At 32.9% G+C, this 22,856-nt stretch overlaps 4 protein-coding genes across 12 annotated transcripts in view; 1 reads left to right on the plus strand and 3 right to left on the minus strand.

Moving 5' to 3' along the window:
• The window catches only part of LOC116416179, a 68,646-nt gene that overhangs the window by 31,745 nt on the left and 14,045 nt on the right, over window positions 1–22,856 (plus strand). The gene's annotated exons all lie outside the window — the stretch shown is intronic.
• On the minus strand, window positions 3,841–8,390 carry LOC100117853 (autophagy-related protein 13). Of its 4 annotated transcripts, none has more exons than XM_031923662.2 (5): window positions 7,501–8,343; window positions 7,054–7,402; window positions 6,791–6,974; window positions 6,375–6,711; window positions 3,841–5,721 (listed from the first exon to the last, which is right to left on the minus strand). In XM_031923662.2, exons 1-5 carry the CDS (start codon window positions 7,684–7,686, stop codon window positions 5,509–5,511), a joined length of 1,269 nt encoding a protein of 422 aa, XP_031779522.1. In that variant the 5' UTR covers window positions 7,687–8,343; the 3' UTR covers window positions 3,841–5,508. The 4 variants fall into 4 exon arrangements, with proteins under 4 accessions (XP_031779522.1, XP_031779520.1, XP_032452750.1 ...); XM_031923660.2 differs by having other exon boundaries at window positions 6,366–6,711; XM_032596859.1 differs by having other exon boundaries at window positions 4,105–5,721; window positions 7,507–8,390.
• LOC100117895 lies at window positions 9,478–14,936 on the minus strand. 4 transcript variants are annotated; one of them, XM_031923651.1, is made up of 5 exons: window positions 13,986–14,488; window positions 13,391–13,894; window positions 10,857–13,030; window positions 10,164–10,366; window positions 9,478–10,083 (listed from the first exon to the last, which is right to left on the minus strand). In XM_031923651.1, the coding sequence occupies exons 2-5, from the start codon at window positions 13,790–13,792 to the stop codon at window positions 9,725–9,727; spliced, it is 3,138 nt and encodes a 1,045-aa protein (XP_031779511.1). In that variant the 5' UTR covers window positions 13,793–13,894; window positions 13,986–14,488; the 3' UTR covers window positions 9,478–9,724. The 4 variants fall into 4 exon arrangements, 3 of the variants coding, with proteins under 3 accessions (XP_031779511.1, XP_031779512.1, XP_031779510.1); XM_031923652.1 differs by having other exon boundaries at window positions 10,857–13,025; window positions 13,986–14,485; XM_031923650.2 differs by having other exon boundaries at window positions 10,857–13,894; window positions 13,986–14,928.
• LOC100117932 lies at window positions 15,903–20,038 on the minus strand. 2 transcript variants are annotated; one of them, XM_001601993.6, is made up of 4 exons: window positions 19,694–20,038; window positions 16,932–19,571; window positions 16,657–16,859; window positions 15,903–16,587 (listed from the first exon to the last, which is right to left on the minus strand). In XM_001601993.6, the coding sequence occupies exons 2-4, from the start codon at window positions 19,532–19,534 to the stop codon at window positions 16,223–16,225; spliced, it is 3,171 nt and encodes a 1,056-aa protein (XP_001602043.2). In that variant the 5' UTR covers window positions 19,535–19,571; window positions 19,694–20,038; the 3' UTR covers window positions 15,903–16,222. The 2 variants fall into 2 exon arrangements, with proteins under 2 accessions (XP_001602043.2, XP_016844667.1); XM_016989178.3 differs by having other exon boundaries at window positions 15,903–16,601; window positions 19,694–19,908.

Below are 22,856 nucleotides of genomic sequence, written 5' to 3' on the forward strand. Positions count from 1 at the left end.
TGGTGCAGCAGACAAATATCTTGGTCTTCAAGAAAATGTTGGCTTACATTCCTGCAATCATGTGAAAACTTCCTCTTTGGGTATCGTGTTTTCTAGAGGGAAATCAATTAAACTACGTTGGATCACCTTCATGTAGTCACTGGAAAAGCAGAAGTTATCATCGAGGGTAGCAACAGCATAGAAGGCCTGTCCAGGCGGCTGTACAGGAAAGCCCAGCCTTATCAGCTGCGAGTGAAAAGCTGACAGTTCATCAGTCTCCAGCAACATCAACTGGACGACTCTCAACATTTCCTTTTTATTTGCCATAGATTCCCATCGTATAAATTTACAGTTTTTGTTTACAATATATTTGTAGTTGCAGGTTCACAAACGGAGAGCAGATTTAAGAAGCTGACCATCCATCGCACTTTCCAATAACATCATCTTGGAGGACTCTCAACTGGATTGCTATCTAGCAGGTATGTGTTGAACAAAATTTGTTAAGTCAAGTTTGCTGAGACAAATAGCTTTGTAATATATAGCCAGACGCGCATACCAGTTTGCGGGTGTGTCTTTACAGGTAAAGTATGACACAGAGTAGAGTTAAATGAAATCTGCTACGGTAGATAGTTTTGTAATAGGTTTTATAATAACTGTAAAAGTTTAGAGACCTCAATCTAAAAAAGAAAATTAATTTCACTAGTCAAGAACCTTTTAGAATTCATACACTGACAAGATTTTTCAATTCTTTTTTGGATAGAGGTCAGTAAAATTGTACAGTTGTTATAAAAAGTATTGCAAAACCAGCTACCGTAGCAGATTTTATTTAACTTCACCCTGTGACACTGTTTACCTGAACAGCCAGAGGCGCATTACCAGTTTGCGTGTCTGGCTGTTCAGGTAAACAGTGTCACAGGGTTAAGTTAAATAAAATCTGCTACGGTAGATAGTTTTGCAATACTTTTTATAATAACTGTACAATTTTAGAGACCTCTAACTAAAAAAGAATTAAAAAAGCCTTTCAATGTATTCATTCTGAAAGGTTCATGACCAGTAAAATTAATTTTCTTTTTTAGATAGAGGTCAGTAAAATTGTGCAGTTATTATAAAAAGTATTGCCAAAGTATCTGCCACAGCAGATTTCATTTACCTCTACTCTGTGTGGCTGTTTACCTGTGAAGCCAGAGGCGCATACCAGTTTGCGCGTCTGGCTGTTCAGGTAAACAGTGTCACAGGGTTAAGTTAAATAAAATCTGCTACGGTAGATAGTTTTGCAATACTTTTTATAATAACTGTACAATTTTAGAGACCTCTAACTAAAAAAGAATTAAAAAAGCCTTTCAATGTATGCATTCTGAAAGGTTCATGACCAGTAAAATTAATTTTCTTTTTTAGATAGAGGTCAGTAAAATTGTGCAGTTATTATAAAAAGTATTGCCAAAGTATCTGCCACAGCAGATTTCATTTACCTCTACTCTGTGTCGCTGTTTACCTGTGAAGCCAGAGGCGCATACCAGTTTGCGCGTCTGGCTGTTCAGGTAAACAGTGTCACAGGGTTAAGTTAAATAAAATCTGCTACGGTAGATAGTTTTGCAATACTTTTTATAATAACTGTACAATTTTAGAGACCTCTAACTAAAAAAGAATTAAAAAAGCCTTTCAATGTATGCATTCTGAAAGGTTCATGACCAGTAAAATTAATTTTCTTTTTTGGATAGAGGTCAGTAAAATTGTACAGTTGTTATAAAAAGTATTGCAAAACCAGCTACCGTAGCAGATTTTATTTAACTTCACCCTGTGACACTGTTTACCTGAACAGCCAGAGGCGCATTACCAGTTTGCGTGTCTGGCTGTTCAGGTAAACAGTGTCACAGGGTTAAGTTAAATAAAATCTGCTACGGTAGATAGTTTTGCAATACTTTTTATAATAACTGTACAATTTTAGAGACCTCTAACTAAAAAAGAATTAAAAAAGCCTTTCAATGTATGCATTCTGAAAGGTTCATGACCAGTAAAATTAATTTTCTTTTTTAGATAGAGGTCAGTAAAATTGTGCAGTTATTATAAAAAGTATTGCCAAAGTTTCTGCCACAGCAGATTTCATTTACCTCTACTCTGTGTGGCTGTTTACCTGTGAAGTCAGAGGCGCATACCAGTTTGCGCGTCTGGCTGTTCAGGTAAACAGTGTCACAGGGTTAAGTTAAATAAAATCTGCTACGGTAGATAGTTTTGCAATACTTTTTATAATAACTGTACAATTTTAGAGACCTCTAACTAAAAAAGAATTAAAAAAGCCTTTCAATGTATGCATTCTGAAAGGTTCATGACCAGTAAAATTAATTTTCTTTTTTAGATAGAGGTCAGTAAAATTGTACAGTTATTATAAAAAGTATTGCCAAAGTATCTGCCACAGCAGATTTCATTTACCTCTACTCTGTGTGGCTGTTTACCTGTGAAGCCAGAGGCGCATTACCAGTTTGCGCGTCTGGCTGTTCAGGTAAACAGTGTCACAGGGTTAAGTTAAATAAAATCTGCTACGGTAGATAGTTTTGCAATACTTTTTATAATAACTGTAAAATTTTAGAGACCTCAATCTAAAAAAGAAAATTAATTTCACTAGTCAAGAACCTTTCAGAATGCATACATTGACATGCTTTTTCAATTCTTTTTCGATTTAAATTAAAATTAATAATAAGAAATTAAATGATGCTATTATTTTTTACTGTTTTTTGAATTATTGAATCATGCAATAACTTTGTCTTTTACTTTATAAATTCTTTTCTTATATTGTTAGCCTTTCTTATAATCATAAACTGAATAAACTTTATATTTTTTAGGTGTATTAACAAAATCATCGCACGGACGGAGGTTCATCAGAAGGTTGGAGAGCTTCGGTGCCTTTTAAGGGTTCAAGGGATGAGCCTCACAGGGAAGGGCGAGGTCGGGGCCCTTTCCAACCACCCCCCAAAAAAAAAAATTAATATAATTTCTTTGATTTATTTCAGGATTTCCTTTTGCAATCCATCCGCAGCCCACTTTCGTACTAGTTAATCTATACATCAGGTAAATGTTTATTGAATATATTAATTATATATTATAATAACAATTTTAATATTATATTTATTCATTATTTGTTTTACAGGTTTGCTGTTTACTACTTCAATAACCTGATGTCCATTGGCAAATAATTTTATACTTGTTGTATTTAAAAAAAATGTTTTAATGTTCTAATAAAATTAAAAAATAAATAAATTTGTAGATTTTTGAATTTGCGCGCCTTTATTTGTAGATTTGTAGGTTAGGAACGCTCGCCGAATGCGCACCCGCGCTGTCAAAATGACCGCAATATGCCTGCAATATGACGGCGTGCACGCCGGCATTTTGCGCGGCGTACAGCGCGCGATCCGCGCGCTCGGCAATTTGACCGCAACTTGACGTCAAAAAGCCGGGGTAGTTTGCCCGCTCGTGCGCGGCGTGCGCGTCGTCATGTTGCCTTCAAATTGCTTGCATTTTGCCTTGCGATGTTTTCTGGGTATATATATATATATATATATATATATATATATATATATATATATATATATATATATTATATATATATATATATATATATATATATATATATATATATATATATATATATATATATATATATATATATATATATATATATATATATATATATTATATATATATATATATATATATATATATATATATATATATATATATATATATATATATATATATATATATATCCATATATATAGCCATCTATACAATATAATATATTTAATTTAAGGGCCCTAGAACATTGTATGTATGTCATATTTTTATGGACATTTGACAAAAATCATGCAATATTGCTTGATAAGTTTATTGCATATTCAGAGTAAGAAAACATAATTTAAAATATACTCATAGATTTTTATATTGAGTATGTGTAAAGCATGTATAAAGTTGCACTTAATACATTAAAAAAATTTAAATTTACACGAGCTGTAGATTTAAATAACTAAAATGCCAGATAAGCTTGGTGCTCTTTTTGACAGAGTTTATCAAGTAATACTGCTCATTTGTTTAAGTAATAGGTGCATCCTATAAATCAAAAGTAAAAAATAAAGATGCGTATGTCATGATTCTTTCGTATGTATAAAATATTACATATACCAAAAGTGCTTGAGGAACCTTAATCATATATCAATTATAATAACATACTTTAGGCACAATTTACAATATTTACAGCAATAATTGAATAGCCGACTTGTAAACAAAACATCACAAACTTTAACTATTTTTGTCACAACTGGGCAAAAATTTAAGCATCAATCCCACTTTAGGTTATTTTATTACTATCAAATTAAGACTAATAGTTTGTGTATATAAACTTTTCATCTATAATCCTATACTTCGTTTCGGTTTTGCTCATATTTGGCAAATCATAATAGAGAATCAGTCGTAAGCTATAGTTAATTATGTATGTATATACCTATACTCGTGTAATAAAAACTGCTATAATAGAATATAATCTCTCAACAATTTTTTACATATCATATACAAAAAAATTTACAAGAAAAATAAATAACTATTCAATTTGAGAATAAAATTCTAACATGATTCACATTGTGGACTCACAAGAAACAAGATTTATTCTTTTAGCAGTTTTTATAATTATGATTTCCTTATTACACATTTTTAAGTATTTATGATTTTATTAATGAAGGCTTTAAATACCTATATATTTAATAATAAATAAAAAAGTCTGAGGAAAGAAAATTAGAGCATATGTTGGAAAGTACGCAATTGTTCAACAAATAGATTTAAATGTGTAATTTTAATCTCGCGTTTAATTGTATAATAAAAGAATGATGTTTAAATGATGTTAATAATACTGGTTAAACTACTATTGCTAATATTTATAAAACGTTTTTTAAGCACCATTTTAAACTATACTATATTATGTGATTCTTAAACTTGAATTTTGTGTTTATTATTATAATTATTATTACTAGTATTATTATTATGTAATCAAACTCAGAGCAAAAATGTAGTATTAATTTAGATAAAAAATTTAAAGACTATGATATGCATTGCAATTTCGATAAAAAAATATTATTGTGAAGTAAATTTTACCACCAAGACAGTGAAAGCATAATTGTTAAATTGTATTTGACTTTTTCAACATAAAAATTTCTATTCGGTGCTGTTCACAATGTTCTAATGAAGTATCAAGTAGAAAAACCTTATTATTAACTTGTTGATTAGCAATCTCATATTTACTTTCCTTAAAAATGTCCGTCAACCCACTTGAGTTAAATTCATACAGAGCCTCTGAAATCCCAAAAAATATCTACACTTTCTAACATTCTAATGCATCTCATGAATGCAAAAATGTTCAAATGTGAATTAAGCTTGAATATTTTTCAATCATACTACAAAACTGAGCCCACATCCAAATATACAAAACATTTGGATCAACTCGAGGTAGTCCTTCAATAGCCACATTCAAAGGCTAAATACTTATAAAGTTCAATTGTTATTTTCTGATTTGCACAGTGAACTTAAAAGATCTTCATAATGGTGCATGTTTGTTTCAAAAACTTCCAACTGTTTTGTGAGATCCCCCACTTGCTCTGCTAATGTTTGTTCTTCCATAAAAGCTTGAAGTTGAGGTGCACTTTGACATTCGCGGTAAAAAGTGCCCAAATCACTATTTGTATTAGTTGCAGCAAAAGGAGTTTTCTAAAAATAAAAATGGTTATTAACTTCTTTTATCTAATCATGCAAATAAATACATTTTAAATTATTCACAATGGGATGATATGTAAACAATTGCGATACACAAATTTCCACAACACAGTGTGTTATTTACATGCGAACATAAATCTGTTAATTTTTATTACTTTAATCTCAAAATAAGTTATGTAGCTTTAAAATTACGTGAAAATCAACACACAGATTGATTAAGTGATTATTAACAGTAGAGTCAATTTGTAAATAACGTTGTAATTGCGTTTTTAATAATTTGTATTGCGCTGACTTGCACAAATCGTGTCTCGCCTAACCATAGCATAAGTAGTCTATTATTGCACCGTGTTATTTGCACGATGAAAAAATAAATTTCTAATACCACCAATAGGTGTAAAAGCAGATTCATGCTTGTTAGTGCTATAAAAAAGCGTACGATACGCGTGTCATAACTAGTCTTTTACGGCACGACATTTGGCTCCCTCGCGACGCTCGAATGCTAATACACGCCGTGCTGTAATGAGCTATTTCTGCTACTGGTATCATAATATACTACTTTAATCGATCGTTTATTTGCATATTTTGTAAAAATGTTAATATTAGATAAACATTTGTGTTAGGGATAACCATATAATTACCAAGTCTACCATAATAAAGTCATCATTGGCGCTTGTCATTGAACAACTGCTACGTCTCGATCCATTTCGTGAATTGCATTTTGGCGTAGTATTTTCGTTTGCCGGTCGCTCATTTCCATTACTAGTATCTATAGCTCCTACAGAGGCAGTTGTAGCTGTAGTATTATTCTGTGCTGCATTTGATACTTCAGTTGTGGCTGGAGTAGGTGAAGATGTTTGGCGTGGAGTGAGAAGTGAACTAAATGGTATATCAGGATGACTGTCTTCTTCACTTATAGCAACTTGCTTATTGACCACAAACGCTCCAACTTTTATGGTATCACTTAAAGATTTGGAACTATCCTCACTTTAAATAATAAAATATGAATATAAATACAGAAAAAACGATGTTATATGAATAAAAATGACAAAGATAAGAAAATTACTTTTGTTGATAACGGGCATGTCTTGGACTCAAATCAGAGTGAAAATGATCGCTCTTAAGCATGATTGAGTCACGACCAGTTTGAGTAGGGGATATCATCATTTTTGTTCTGTAAGACACTGATAAATGAATCATCCCAACAGGTGTACATAATTGACCAACTCTTACATGCTTATAATTATCACCTTTAAAAGAAGAAAAAAAATCAGGAAACTGTTGGATAAAAATTATTTACAATGCAATGAAAATGGTGATAATACACACCTAAGCTATGTAGCTGAGGTTCCCCCATATACATTCTGTAATATATTTTAAACGAGTCAGGTCCTTGTCTCCTGCTTAACTTGTATGCAGGTGTAATTCTTGATACAGAAAGTAATGACTTCAATAAAATACCCATTCTGTTGTAAACTGTATACGTGACTCTAACAGTATGATCACTTTGTTCGGGAAGAACACCAAGGCTCCATGTTTCAAGAACCATGGTGTCACCTTCAACTGTTCTAAGTGATATTTCTATACACAGAGGAATAGTCGAGCTTATGATTTCTGCGCAAAGTACCTTTTTTGCTTCGGCTGCCACATCTGGTTCATCTTCTATTGCCAGATTGAACTGAAAATAAGACCGATAGAAGTAATGTTAGCACAATGGTAGTGTGAACGGAGGAGGTTAGCAGATAAACAAAAATTGTCAAGTGAATGTAAAATTACATTTACCCAATCTGTCCCAGATGAATTTGGCTTGCACTTTGTGCAAACCTTTTGCCCAGTCCTGGACTGCACAATAATCTGGGCAGCTTTGAGCGCCAGAAACCTGGTAAATTTCTCTAAATCCCGCTTATCTTGCATACTCAACTTTAACGAAGACATCTCATCGGGCGGTAGTAGTATCCACATATTCTAAGGTAGTAACGTCATCAATTTAAACAAAGCCACGAGAGCCTGGACAAGATGATGCTTGGACGAATGAAGAGAAGGCAACGTGTTATCCCTTCGAGAGGCATGGGTGTGCTATATGTGCGATTATAATAGACGAAGCCAGGCCAGCCGCTACGCATCGGGGCCACAACGCGTCAACGCACAGCACTATCGTCAAGCTACAAGGAAGCAACGTGACTTTCGACACACGCTAGAAGCCAACGACCTTCGCGCGAGGTTTCCTCTCGCCGCGAACGCAGAAATCAGCTGTCCTCTTCGGCGCCTCACTTTTTAACCATTCTTTTATGCCGATTTGAAAGTATAAGTTACAGCACTGTCATCGCATCTTGTTAGGCGCACTGTGCAGTCTCGCAGCTATTTAAATATCTAAGTACGTATGTACCTACACACGTGTACACAGTTTACGGCTTACTCGCGCACATATACCTAGAGCACGCGAGAGACTGACTGCGGGTGCGCTGAGCGCTGTGTTCTTTTAAGAATGAAACTCCAGCTCTTTTTTCTGCGTTAACGTTTTTCAGACTACTTAGAACGAGAGCTAAATCGATGAAAATGGGACAAACAACACGGAATTTCCAAAGCTTGACGCCATATTGCACTGAACTCTGAAGTGGCGATCTGGCATTCCCCAGTCACTGCGCCTGCATAACTACGCTACTACTATATATATATATATATATATATATATATATATATATATATATATATATGCATAGTATACTCATATACACTATATAGCTGACATCTGAACAAACAAAAGTATTATACCAACGAAGATAGAGTAGCACAACTCATTTCATGCACTCTAGACTATCACAACTCAAAATTTTCCGCGAAGACTAGCACAACTCACGATTTTTTAAACAGCCGATTTCTATAAAAATTTGACGATTTTTGCGAAACTGTCCCTAATGAACATTTTTAAATGTTCAGAATTTACAACTTTTTCCCGAATTTAAAATTGTTTTCACAAATACAATAATTTTTTACAAACATTTTTTAAAATTATTCATTTTTTTAGAAACCTTCTAAAATTTCCGAAACCTTTTTAAACTTTGAGGTTTGCCTGTCTTTGTTCAAGGTTTTCATGAACTTAACCAACAAAATAATCCAATAAAAACGTAAAATATTCACATTTGAAGTAATATAAAGTTGCGGCAAATCGTGAGTTGTGCTAGTTTTCGTTTGAAAATTTGAACTGCGCTAGTCTTCGTACCGCGTACGGAGCGACGATGTAAAGTGAGGCACCCCGAGCGCAAGTACGCACCCCGACCACGGCGGCGCGTCAGTCTAGTTTTAGCGTTCTGACGGTAACGGAGACAGCTCCTACCGCTTGGTGGATAACATATATACGTGATATCAACAATATTTATTATATCATGCAAAAAATTGAGAAAAGAGCATTCTTTGTACACAGCAAAAGAGAGCAAACGACAATTAGCACGTTTGCAATGCTCTTTTAACATTTTTTTGCATGCTATAATGAATATTGTTGATACCACCGCTATGTTCCACCAAGCGGTATATAGGAGTCTGTTAACGTCAGAACTATAGTATAGTACCTATACTATAGTCTATGAGCACGAGGCTTTGCGCTTCTACATCGTCACTGACAGTTGACACTCGTCGGCGGTCCAGTGTCAAATGTCGACGTTTAACTTTTATACTGTTGTGTTACTTTTTATGAGTTTAGTAATACAAATAATCTTCATCAAAAATTAGTGAGCAAGTGTAAAAGGATTATCCAGATTTTGTTTCAAAAATATTTTATTTATAAAAGGAAGTACAAAATATTCGTATCTCAAGAGCAAATATTTGAAAAGAAAAATTAATTTTAAGTTTTTTGCTCTTAGCACTTAAACGTCAATACATGTCATCGTAAGACATTTCACGTCTTGAAGTTAAAATATATGAAACAACGATTATGTAGAACATAGTAATCACAGGATTGTCCTATTATTTATATCACAATGCATTTGTCAAGTTACAAGTAAAATTAACACTTTGCAGCACTTTCAGTGCAGTATTGTCTGAAACACCTCAAGTGATGTTTCTTAACTGCTTTTGTTATATTCTGAGACAGGTCAATTGGATCTTGTATGCACATTGGAGAATCAAATCGAAATGTTTCCATGTAGTTAACTTGCAACCTATATTTATAAATTTGCATTTCTATGGGTAATTCATCTTTATACGCAAAAGTATGCTTTTTAATAATTTTACCCAAATAAGGGCAAGCTACATCGGCTTTGTAGTCAAACTCAGCATAGTAATTAAAAAATCCTTTTAAATGTTCTCTAAAATTCAAATCTGAATGGTTTGCTGAAAAATTGTCCACAAAACCACACTCCCAGCCTGCATTACAAAGAAATGACCTTTAATTATCATTTATTTAACAAAAATTAAAATAATACTATCATCAGGATACTACTTACCATCAACTATTTTGGATTCATTTTTTAGTTGTATCAACTCATATACGGATGGTAAAATCCCTTTGATTTGCAAATAAAATATAACATACCATGATATTGCAAAGGTTGTGATACAATCTGAGCCTGTAATTCTACAAAGAGTTAGCCATCTTTTCAAATAGAGAATCAATTCTCTACATACGGAATAAGCTGTATTATAGAACCTGTAAAATAGATAAATGTATCTTTTGTAACACATGAACGATTTTCGCGTTTTTCGTACCTATTAAACAGAACTAAAGTGACTCTTTTTTGACCAGCAAGCAAAAGAAACTTTTTTGTCCACTTTTAGAAAAATCTTGATTTTAATGTATTTACATCATTTATTAATTAATTTTTTAATGATTAAACAAATTAATTATTGATTTACAAAAATGTTTGAACAACATTTTAGTTTCCGTGTCAAAAAATATTCAAATATTCACCAGCCTAGCTTAACACGCACGAATTAACGCGAAAATCTGTCTGCGCGTTACAAAAAATATGGTGTACACCAAGGATAAAGTGGGTTTTTTGACCTTGTGTGATTGCAGTACTCGTCTTCAGATCACAAACGGTCCAGTCGGACTGTAAACTCCACTCTCGATCTAAAAAAGCCCACTACGCCCTTGGTGCACAATATACAATTCCAAATTTATGAATAATTTTTTTTACCCTATTAGTTTTGATTTTTCAACACTAAGACCATTTATAAACGAAATGTCACACTTGAGCATAGTTGGTATGTGTCGTAGTTTTAAAATGGGCACTCTAGTAACTAACAAAACTTCGTCAACAATCCAGATATTTGGTTTGGTTTCAAAATTTTTCTTTACTGACATTAAATAATGCTGACTTTGCTCCTTTGTTGTTCTGCTGTAGTATAAATTGTTGCAATCTAAAAATATATCCACATCACTGTCAACAAATCCTAAATGTGAAAGTCTTGAACCAAAAGTATGAGCTTTTGCATTGGGATATATAGACTCTACTGTTTCTTCAATAGCTTTTAATAATTCAGTTTCTTTGTATTTCTCTAGAACTGCTTTATTTGATTCATTTAATAGAAAATCAATTTGTTCATCAACATTCTCTAGTAAATCTAGAGCTGTAATTGTCATATTGGGGACCATGAAATCACCATTTTTTGCAAAACGTTTATGTAACTGATCTTGACAATGCACTGTATAAAAATCGGAACTAGCATACCAGCAAGTTATGCAAACTGGGCACATACCAAATTTAGTCATAATGCCTTTTTGCAATAACTTGGTAACATTTTGAACATGCTTTTGCGTTTCCAAATGCATTACAAAGTCTATTTCCATGTCATTCTTTATTTTGCAAATATCACAAAGAAACACTTGTGCATAATACCAAGCTTCCTCAAAGATGACAGATAAGTTTTTATAAATTTCATCTGATAGCTTTCTCCATAATTGACTTTTATTAATATGATTTGATTCTCCAATATGTAAACGAATGTATGTGTCATCGTTCTTCACTTTATTCTCACAAGCATAACAATGAACCAAATCATTAGATTCCTCTTGCATATAGTTTTTAGCCAGCTCTAAATCACTAAACTGTTCGTCATAAAATTGAAACTCTTTGTCACTTTCTTTCATTAGCTGTAAATTTTCTATATGTTTAGCATCCTGAAGATGTTCAAAAAGAATTTGTTGATTGACAAACTGTTCTCCACAAACAAGACAAGCATGTTCACTTTGCCAAGGAAAAATTAAAGAAGTTCCTAATTTTAATAAGCGAAGTTTATCAGGATTGACGTTATAAATATTATATACACCCAAATTTATACAATGCTTGATATAACTTTTTCCCCAAATATATGCATTTTGGTTGAATGAAGAAATTGTTTTTTTACCTTCAGCGTTTGGTGTCCTTGGTTTTCTTACTCTTGATGAACGTGATAATTTTTTTTGCTGAGAAACTGTCAAGTCAAGAGAAATTAAATCGTTTAATGCATCATCTACATCTACTGAGATTGATTCAATTGATGCAGCAGAATTTAAATTTTCAACACTAAACTCTAATTTGAGTAATTCTTCTGTGCTTGTTTCATAATTATTTTTCTGTTTTGGGTTTGATGATTTAGAGCTTGAAGGCTTGACGGGTACTGTTCGTAGAGTTACTATTTTATTATTGTTGGTGCTTTGACTATTATCTGAACTCGAATTACGAGAACTCATTGAAAGATCTGAATTTTTTTCTCTTTGCAGATGCTTTTTTCCCAATGTATGATTTATAATAGATGTGCAATCATACATAAAAATCATGCACAGTCTACATTTAGCTGCTTGTTTGCTTTTTACTTGAATAAAAGTAATGTAAGAGTTTTTAGTGACCAACCTGAAAAACTTTAGTTTGAGTTTATGCTTCTTTTCTTGATAGTGATCCAATAAATTCTCAGCATTGATAAATGATTTTTCACACAAGTAACATGGATAAAAATATGGATAATCAGCAACAGATATTTTATTACTAATTTTTTCAATTTTATTTTCTAAATGAAGTAGTGAATTATTTTTGTGCTTTTTTCCTTTTAGATGATCCTTTTTATCAGCAGCTGTTGACACTGAAACATCACATAATGTACAGAGTAGGGATTTTGAAATTTGCTTGTGAGGTTTAAAATTCATTTTTTCTAAATCTATTTGTTGATTATCTGCATCGTCCAATTCAATATCATCTTGTATATGCTTAAAAAATTTTAAACGTTCCAAGTGTAACGGTGATCCAAAGTGTGTATCAACAATTTGATTATTGTGTACAAAAGTATTACAGAGCAGGCATTGTATACTAGGTTTGTCGTACTGGTCAAATCTAAACTTTATAATATCAAGAATCAATGGAGTTTTAACATCTTTGTAAAAATGCATCAGACTATGAAATTGTAGCATCGCAGTATTTTTCAAATTAATTTGACATGATGTACAGAAACAAATTTCCATAAAATCATCTTTTGATTTAGTTGGTATGGATACATTATGATCAATTGATTGTTTAACTAATGTAAAAATCTTTTTGTCTTTGATTGCATTAGCTGCGTCTTTATGAAGATTTGTTTGAGTATGTTGCAACACATTCTTTGAGCCGCTAATTTGGCAATTACAAGCATGGCACTTGAACCACTTTGTTTTTTTATCTAAAGTAATGTAATCATTATTGGTTAAATTATTACATCCTACCTGATTCGTACTACTATTTTTTGGCATGTTCACTTGATTTTTGTTCTCAATTGCTGAAAAGTTTCTAGCGTGACAAGAACCTTTAATATGTTCCAATGTATTGCTTATTCCAGATATTGAACACTTGCAAATGTGGCAGTATAAAAAGTTATGTTTTACATCAGTTGTAATTTGATTCTTAGCGATTATCCCTCTCTGTTTTTCTGAAACTGTCTCTAGTTTTCGTGATACATCAGCTCTCATTGTTTTATCTATTCCATTTATCCTCTGTTGATGTTTATCTGTTTCAATGTGTTTTTTAATAGCAATGAAATTTTTATCTTGAATTTCATGATCACACAGGTAACATTTGAACCCTGGACTTCGGCACACAATACGATTTTCCAAACACTTTTTAAACATTTTGTTTTAAAACCTTTGAACCATTTAAAAACTGGGTATTGATTTGTTTTTAAATTCAAATTACAGTCAAGGAATTCATTTGTTTTACAAGAAAAAGGTCATCTGCAACGGCACATAAGTGAGGTTAAGAACGGAAATATTTTGTTTTGAGTTGTTTTGAAAGATAATTTTAAATGATTTATGAAATGCTTACCGTTAACACTGAAGAGATACTAATCCAGTGAATTCGAAAAATTTTAATCTCATTGACACTGCTTGTTAATTGTTAAAAAATGCAATAACATACGGATCGGCATCGTTGCAAATATCTTTTTTAGATTCCGCTGGATCAGGATTCCCCGATTTCCGACCACAACCGACTCGACCTTCTGTCTGCATCAGTCATAGTTTTCAAAGTCGCCTGTCGCATTACTAGTTGAGTTGAAACGTCTGGTTTCCTCCCGCGTTTCGCGTCCGGGAATATAAGGTCGGTTCGTTTCGTCTTTAGAACTTATAGTTCGATTTCAAGCGCGCGATTATTATTTGTTAAATGAGGACGATTTTACAATTATTAACAACACTTTCTCTCTGCGTTTTCTTTGGGCTTGAGACCGACAATAGGCCGCTTAAAAGTGTGTACGGGAAATAGTACGGGACAAGGTAGATCATTCCGGGTGAAAGCTTAGCTGTAGACTGAGATCCAAGTAGCTTCATCCTCGGCTGCACGCCAAGTAGTTTTTGGGAGGGAGAGGGAAAGGGAGAGAGAGAGAGAGAGAGAGAGAGAGAAAAGCGGAGGGGGGGGGGGGGTAAGGACCCAGATGTGCTGCAGGCAGAGGGCTCGGGTGCTCTTGGGAAAATCTCTGCGCACGTTTTATGACGGGTGGCAAAAAGGATCGTAAAGGGAGTAAAAGTGCGTCTCTCGGATTCGTGCGGAAAAACATCGAGGAAAGATTATCAGTTATATTAGAAACTAGATTTTATTCTTTTATTTTGAATATTTGCGCTTCTAGTATGGCGGACGGTATATTTACGTAACATGCAGAGTTGCACTCGTTGCGCTCATTCGTGCGATCTACATTATCAGCAGATTATATCCCATTACCGACCAAATATAAAAAAGTGAAACGATAAGATATATAAGTAAATACGCAGTTTAAAACTAGAAACCAAGTTGATGTTACATTATTGCAGCTGTCGTCCAAACAAAGACTTAATTAAAAGTAATTAAAAGTCAGTCTTTTTTTTCTTAATTGTATCTTATATACTTTTTTAATGCGCGAAATATGTGATCTATATCTGATGCATGTCTTTATCAATAAGATTACAATTTATCGATGGATCTACTTGAATATAACGTGTAAACCTATTTAGTCTAATAAATGAAATTGCAATTATTTGTACAAACATAAATTTATATAAAAATAGTACAATTAATAACATAATTGTAAAATTTCTTGTGTTGTCAAACAAATTGGTATGATTTTATTCACCCAAACTTGTTGTATCTGGCCGGATGACGCTATATTTATTTTAAAAGTGTACAAATAGTCTAGTCGTGTAAATTTCATGTGTATCTGGTGTACTCGTACACTGGATAATGGATACACGTGTAGACTTGATTGCTGTATTTTTTAAATTATTAACTCGTGTTTACCCGTAATTTCGGGACCTAAAGCTCGGTGCACAGATAGCCGCATCCTCATCCCGCCCCTTATTGAGTAACAGAATCAATGAACCGGAGGGCGAGAAATGAACAAATGAGGGGCGGAACGGAGGCGCAGGGAACGAGCAACAACCTTGTTAATAGGTACCATCTTTTTGTTCAGAACCACTTCTTGTACCTGGAGGAGTGTCCCGAAATCACAGATCCGTAATTTTGGTACTTAAGGATTAGCGCGTGTAGCTAGCATCCTTATCTCGTCCCTCATCGGGTTAATTTCTTCTTTTACCTGGTCGGAGGCATATTATATGTATACTATTTTTATGCGCAAATTATCCGCCTGATTCCTTCATCAATAGATAAGATTACTGAAGAACAAAGAAATAGTATGATAGTACCCTACTATATACATATAGCTGATGCATTCCCAATGTCAATTTAAACTAATTCATAACTTTCTTAAATCAGCAATGATTGTGTAAAATTTATATTTATTTACAAGTATCTTACAAATGTTTTCCATCATTTATGAACTGTTATTACAATTTTTTGATTAATGATTGTTAGGTATAATCATCATCAACATGTATGATAATGTACGTACATACACAGATATAAAATAAAAAAAAAATAAAAATCCTACTTTGTTCATTTCTTGAACAAATAAAATAAAGCATTGTAAAATCTATGTAGTAAAGAAACGAAATAAAAATATTTAAAAAAATATATAAGAACTTGAATTATTGTTACACCCATTTAAAAAAATGTTTATAAAATAAAAAAATAATATTCTATTCAGACAGTATCTTAAAACTCTGGGCGCAATAACTCTTGAAATATCTCAATTGATATTTGGAAACAGCTTTAGTTATATTTTGAGTCAGGTCAACTGGATCTTGGATGCACATTGGAGAATCATATCTGAAAAACTCCATTTCTTCTGTTTGAACACGATTTTTGTAAATTTCCATTCCATCTGGCAAGTCATCAAAAGTAACAAAGGTACGTTTCTTCAAAACTTGTCCCAAAAGTGGACAAACCACATTAGTACAAAAGTCAAATTCTGCATAGTATGAAAAAAAACCTTGTAGGATATCTTGGAAAGAATAACTTGTATCAGACACAGTCAATTTGTCTGGAAAACCACATTGCCACCCTGCAATAAATAAACTAAATAATAATGGATATTATAAATTTTTACCGTTTTAATTAATTAATATCTTACCATCAACTATTTTTGATTGATCTTTCCATTCAATCAGCTTTTTCACGCTAGGAAGGATTCCTTTGATTTGTAAAAAAAATATTGCATACCAAGAAATAGCATAAGCATTAACAGCTTGAGGTCCATACAAATCACACATAGAAAACCATTGTTTCAAATATAATATGAGCTTGCGACAATGTTTGTATGCAATCACATAGTTTCTATAAAAAAATAACATGTGAATTATTCAATAACTTTGCTATTATGTACACAAGATAAAAATACCAATTTACCTGATCAATTTAGATTTTTCAACTCCTAAACCACTTAGAAAAGAAATATCACACTTGAGCTTGGTTGTTTTATGCTCCATTTTCATTATGGGTACCCTTGGATTTAATAAAATTTTCTCCTTCTTCCAAATATGTGCATATTTTTTACAAAATTGATTTTTAGTAGTTTGAATGTAGGCCTGACTTACTTCTTTCGATCCTATCTCGGAATATTTATTTTCACAGTCTATGAAGACATCCACATCACTGGTGGCAAGACCTAAATACGAAGTTCTTGAACCAAAAGCATAAGCTTTAACATTAGGATAAAAAGATCTTACTGTTTCTTCAGCAGATTCTAATAGTTTTTGTTCTTTGTATTGTTGGTTATATGCTATTTCATTTGAATCGTCTATCAAGTCTTGTACTATTTGATCAGAATTCATCAAATATGTGATTGCCTTTTTTGGTATTTGAGGTAATAGTTCATCAAATCGTTTAAATGCTTGAATATGAAGAGGTTCTGTATAATGTTGCATGTAATTTGATTCACCAAACCAGCAAGAACAGCAACCAAAGCAAATATTTATTTTATTATTCTCTTTCTCATTAAGTTTTAAAATACTTGAACAATGCTGTTTATCTTGTAAATGTTTTACAAATCTTATTTCTCGATCGAACCGCACATTACATAATTTGCAGCTGAATCTGTCTATATAGTACCACAAGTTTTTTAAAAATATCGACATGTTTTCATTAATGATATCAGCATCTTTCTTGCAAAGCTGCATCTTGAGAATGTGAGCAGGCAAACAGATGTGATTTTTAATTTCATTATCCGAATTGGGTACCAATTTTTCACACGCAAAACATTTTACTTCTTCATCTGATTCTTCTAGCATGTATGACTTAGCAAGATCAAGATCACTGAATTGATCTTTGTAACCGTCAAAATCTTTGTTACTTGCTACCATGTCATCCAGATTCTGAATGTGGATTTCGTGTTGCAAGTGTTCACACAAATAATAAAAACTTGGCAAGATTTTATATCCACAAGGAATACACATTCTTTCATGCTTAAAGGGCTCACAGACAATAGAGGGTTTCATGCTTACTGTCAAGCAAGTTCCAAATTCCATCTGGTGAATTGCATCCTTATCGACATTATAAATATTTTCACTTCCAGATTCAAGGCACATTGAAATATATGAATCACCAATGTCCAATATATCCTGATTGTATGCAAGTGGATTTTTTCTTTCTCTGGGTTTTCTATCTTTTTTCTCTTTTTTTTTCACTACTTTGTCAACAGTTTTATCAACTTGTTTTGAACTAGGCTTGGCTTGAACAGTATTTGTTAAATTTCTAGAGCTGGCATTGTTCAAGGGTTTAGTTGCACGTGAAGAATAAGATCTACTTGTATTATTTGTTACCAATAGATCTTGTATGTCAACTGCATTCGATGAATTATAAATCATAAAAAAAATTTTCAATTTATGATTATGGATAAAGGATTTGCCGCAGTGCTGGAATAATGTGGTTATACTGTCAAATGATTTTCTACATAAAAAACACTTGTAGAATTTGTCATATTCTTCTAAATTTATCATGTTTTCATTGTTTTTATCTTTCATGCAGATTTCTAAATCCTCAGCAGGATCAAAAATATAATTATCCAATTCTTTTGAATTCATTCCGATCTTGTCACTTGCATCGGGGAGTACTTTCCTAGAATTTCTGCGTATGGAACGATTCCAAAGGTTTAAACTGTCAAGATGACTTTTCTCATCCAAATGTACTGCCATTTCTTTATCACTATGTGCTGTGACATTGCATAGTAAACAACTGATATCTACTTGGTGATTCTTATCAAATTGAAACTTGACTATGTCCAGTTTGATGTTTGGTTGTTCTTTGTATAAATGGAATAAACAGTGACACTGCAACAAGGTTTCATTGTTATTCAACAATATATTACATTTTTTACAATGTATATCACAATTGATTTTATGTAACTGGATAACAGGATTAACTTCTTGCTGTGCAAGCTTATATTCGTGAACATTTTCTTCAATATGACAGAAAACATTGCTCTGGTCTGGAAGAGAACACTCACAAATTTCACAAACAAAAGTATTTGTGGATTCTACTAATTTTATATGATGCTGCTTTAGAGAAATAGTTCCCCTGAAAAAATTCTCCTTCCCTTTTGGTTTTGATACTTTTTTGATTTCCACTTTTGGAGCTTTATCCCGTGATCTACCATTAATATGCGTATTTTGAAAATCATAACGCCTCCTGTGAGCTTTACCTCCTATATGCTCATCTGGCCTAGAAAGCGAGCATTTGCAGTAATAGCAATAATAGTGTTTAATCTTAAAAATTATTTTATTTTTAACGAGCTCTTCGTATTCTTCTTCTGAGAGTAAACCAAGTTTTTTCACTTCCTTACTCTGAGGTATCTTATGCCATGCGCGGATATCGGCAACAGCCCTATGATGTTCCTTTTGTATATGCTCTTCAATAACTTGAAAATTATCAAACGGAAGTGTGCAATGACAAATAAAACACTTGTATTCTTGCCCGTGTCTTCCAATGCAGTTTTCCATCAGTAGTTTAAACATGATTGAAATGGTCTTGTCTTGATTGCAGATCAGGACGCTACATTAAAAAGTGCACAAACACGCAAAAAATATACATAAGTATCAGCTTTTATAAAATATTACAGCGCATTATATTTATTTTTATTTAAAAATTTCACTCGTGAAATCCAATATATTTACCTCTTGAGAGAAATTAGTTTAATTGGCGTCGCAAAACATAAAAGCAACAATACTTGAATGGCAGAAAAATGTTCACATTTTTATTTCTCAAGTATAATCTGAGATTTGGTATAGCTAAGGCATCTTATGCGGATGTTTAAAAGAATATTCGTTCGACCATTGTTGAACTCCAAAGTCCAAACACTGCACGACAGTCGACAATGCAACGACAGTCGTGACTGTGAGTCAGCCACGCTGTATAGACAGTTCCGCCATCTATATGCTGCGACCTATAACGTAATTTACAGTGTTGGACGTTGGTAAATAATTAATATGTTAAAGTAAAAAAAATTTCCAGAAAAACAAAAAAATAACGCAAGAAAATAGCTGTACTCGACGTCACAAGATGTCAGTAGTCAGCACGCACTCAGGTGGCGCGTGAATTTGAATATAACTAAACATTACGTTATAACTTATTATAACCATGTTATTTTAGGCGACGCAAATAATTTAGTTATAATGTAAAAGTTTCTATTTGTAACTGTAAACCTACGTGCTTCGATGGGCGATTTCATCAGGCTATATTATTATTATGTATAGGTATGATGATTAATAGTATATTGTGCAACTAGGGGTAGGGGGGGGGGGGGTATTCGAGGGCTTTTCAAAGTAAAACAATAGTATATTGAAAATGTTAAAAGTTTCGAAAACTTCAAAAATTTTGAAAATTTTGAACATACTTATATAGACATACACATCTATCGGATAGGCTGCAGAGTGAGGAAAAAACTACTCTAGTAGTACTACTAGGGAGTAGTTTTTTTCCGCTGCTAAGAAAAACTCGATTTTCCATTCATTTTACATGCACGAAAAATATCATTTTTCGTGCACGTATCATGAAAACGTATTTTTTTCCCAAAAAGTAAGTTTTTTTTTTCAAATGACAGTATTTATAAGACTTTCCAAATTCATACATAATTTTTTAACCGATTTTAAATGTTTAAAATATTTGTCATTTTCATTCCTGTAGTCAACGGTTTGAAATGCCCAATCACTCATCGATCCGCTTTCTTTGTGCGAAAACGGGCCTATTCATGCCCTTATTAGAAAAAAGCAGGATGTATGCGGTACAAGGGGCAAATGATGGCGTTTTACTATTATCGCTTTGGTATTATTTGGAAAGAAACCATTTAGTTATTCACTTGGAAACTTTTTGAAAACTTTAAATTTAAAGCCTATACCTATATATTTTGGGCGCGGTACATGTTAAATTAACTTAAAAGTATACATATTAGATGACTGTGGACTTGTGCTCGCTTGTAGCAATATGCTCCTGTGCGATGGCTCTTAGAAACAAGCTTATTAGGCAAACAAATTATAATATTCACTATGGGGATTTTTGGCTCGGCACGAGTTGCAGACATTATATTACATCGATGCGAAACATTGGTATATGCCTAATCTCTAAAAAAAATTAACTCTTAAAAAAGTAAAAGGTTAGGCGAGTTTGATATATTCCGCAACAAAATTACAGATAGAAAAGAACTGATATCAATCAAACAAAGTCATGTTTATTATATTTAATCGTAATGAAGCAAAGAATAACTCTCAAGATAATTACTACGTCAATTGCCATGCCCGTTTCTCAGTTCTTTTCTATCGGTAATTTTGTTGCGGAATATATCAAACTCGCCAAACCTTTTACTTTTTTAAGAGTTAATTTTTTTTAGAGATTTCAATCCTTTTTTTAAAATTGTTTAGAGTATTTCATATTCAAAGTCGTAAAAATAAAATATAAGCATCTTTAGCACCATTCGACCACAGCTTTTTTGTAACATTTTTATTACTAAGATGAAATCACTGATTGTTCTAATATACATCACCATCGAATTATTTCTACACCTATAGACACCAGAAACCACGATGCGAGCTACCCAGACCTCGTCATCGGCCACCCTGTACACCTAGACGCCACCCTTAAATGATTTTTACACCTAGACACCAAAAACCACGGGGCTAACTACCTAGACGTCATTATCGGCCATCCTGTACCTCTAGACACCTTCCTCGAATGATTTTTACACTACCCTGGCAAGCTAATTACTGTTACAGCTCCGGAACGCAGAGTATGCACTGGCAACCTCTTAATTCAAAATATCGTACTATATTTTTATATTTTCTTGAGAAAGCAATTCTCATCTATATATAGCTTTGCGGCCAACTTCACGGTCCTAACACTTCTTGCGGCTAACTTAACGGTCCTTTCACATTTCGGGCTGAAGAAGAAAAACGTAATTTTAGCATTTGTGGATTATACACTCACATATTATAAAAATAAGCAGCCTTTTCACTAATATTTTTGTTGGAAATCATAGTTTAGCTCAGAAAACATACAAATAAGCCAAAAAATCTTACGAACAGTAACAATAAGCATTTTTTTCATCAATATAGAAAGTAAATAGTGTCACGGGCATCGGGCGTCGCGGCTTCGTCTGCTTCTCAAACTCGCCTTCGTGGCGCTACCGCGGCACTTGATGCAAATAAGTGGACGATCGCTTATTAAACGTGATTATAGTGTGTCACGAATTTACTATATTATATTATGTCTATTTATCATAGGAAATCATGTTGCGCTCGTTCGTAAAACAAATCAGCCCCAATCTTCCTGCGATCCACAGAATGTAACTATGATGGGTTGTTATTGCGATTTGCGCGCGTGAAAAGTAATTTTTTCATTTGCAAATGCTATTTATGTATATTTTTATTTAGCTTGGCATGATAATCGTTTACGTATTATCGATGACGGCTTGAAATAACTTTTTGGTTTGTCGTTATACGTATGCGACTATATAATAATACAATAAGATGCGAGCCAAGGAGAAGACCCTGATAGCACAGAACGGTTAAAAAACGTTTAAAAAGCGTTTAAAAAAATACCGGAAAACGTTTTTCAGAATTAGTTGAAAATATGTTTAAATGACGTTCATAAAACGTGAAAAATGTCCGCATCTTAGATTCGTTATTATAGAATTGGTTTTAAAAAACGTAATTTTAACGTAAAAAATACGTAGGATAAACGTTGCAAATACAGTAGATAAACGTTTTTTTTTAAGTAGTATTAAACGCTTTTTTTTAACAAAAAAGGAAGCCATACAGAGGTTTAATTATACGTTTTCGTATCGTT

Source organism: Nasonia vitripennis, chromosome 2 (assembly GCF_009193385.2).
Source record: "Nasonia vitripennis strain AsymCx chromosome 2, Nvit_psr_1.1, whole genome shotgun sequence".
NCBI lineage: Eukaryota > Metazoa > Arthropoda > Insecta > Hymenoptera > Pteromalidae > Nasonia > Nasonia vitripennis.

Coding starts and splice junctions, on each gene's coding strand:
- LOC100117853 (XM_031923660.2), bottom strand. CDS start 7,686: ATGTGGATACTACTACCGCCCGATGAGATGTCTTCGTTAAAGTTGAGT. Junction 6,712..6,790: donor CATGCCCGTTATCAACAAAA/GTAATTTTCTTA, acceptor TATTATTTAAAG/TGAGGATAGTTCCAAATCTT. Junction 5,722..6,365: donor ACTTTATTATGGTAGACTTG/GTAATTATATGG, acceptor TTTTATTTTTAG/AAAACTCCTTTTGCTGCAAC.
- LOC100117895 (XM_031923650.2), bottom strand. CDS start 13,792: ATGTTTAAAAAGTGTTTGGAAAATCGTATTGTGTGCCGAAGTCCAGGG. Junction 10,367..10,856: donor GAAAAATCAAAACTAATAGG/GTAAAAAAAATT, acceptor TCTATTTTACAG/GTTCTATAATACAGCTTATT. Junction 10,084..10,163: donor TGAATCCAAAATAGTTGATG/GTAAGTAGTATC, acceptor TTTGTAATGCAG/GCTGGGAGTGTGGTTTTGTG.
- LOC100117932 (XM_001601993.6), bottom strand. CDS start 19,534: ATGTTTAAACTACTGATGGAAAACTGCATTGGAAGACACGGGCAAGAA. Junction 16,860..16,931: donor GAAAAATCTAAATTGATCAG/GTAAATTGGTAT, acceptor ATTTTTTTATAG/AAACTATGTGATTGCATACA. Junction 16,588..16,656: donor TCAATCAAAAATAGTTGATG/GTAAGATATTAA, acceptor TATTTATTGCAG/GGTGGCAATGTGGTTTTCCA.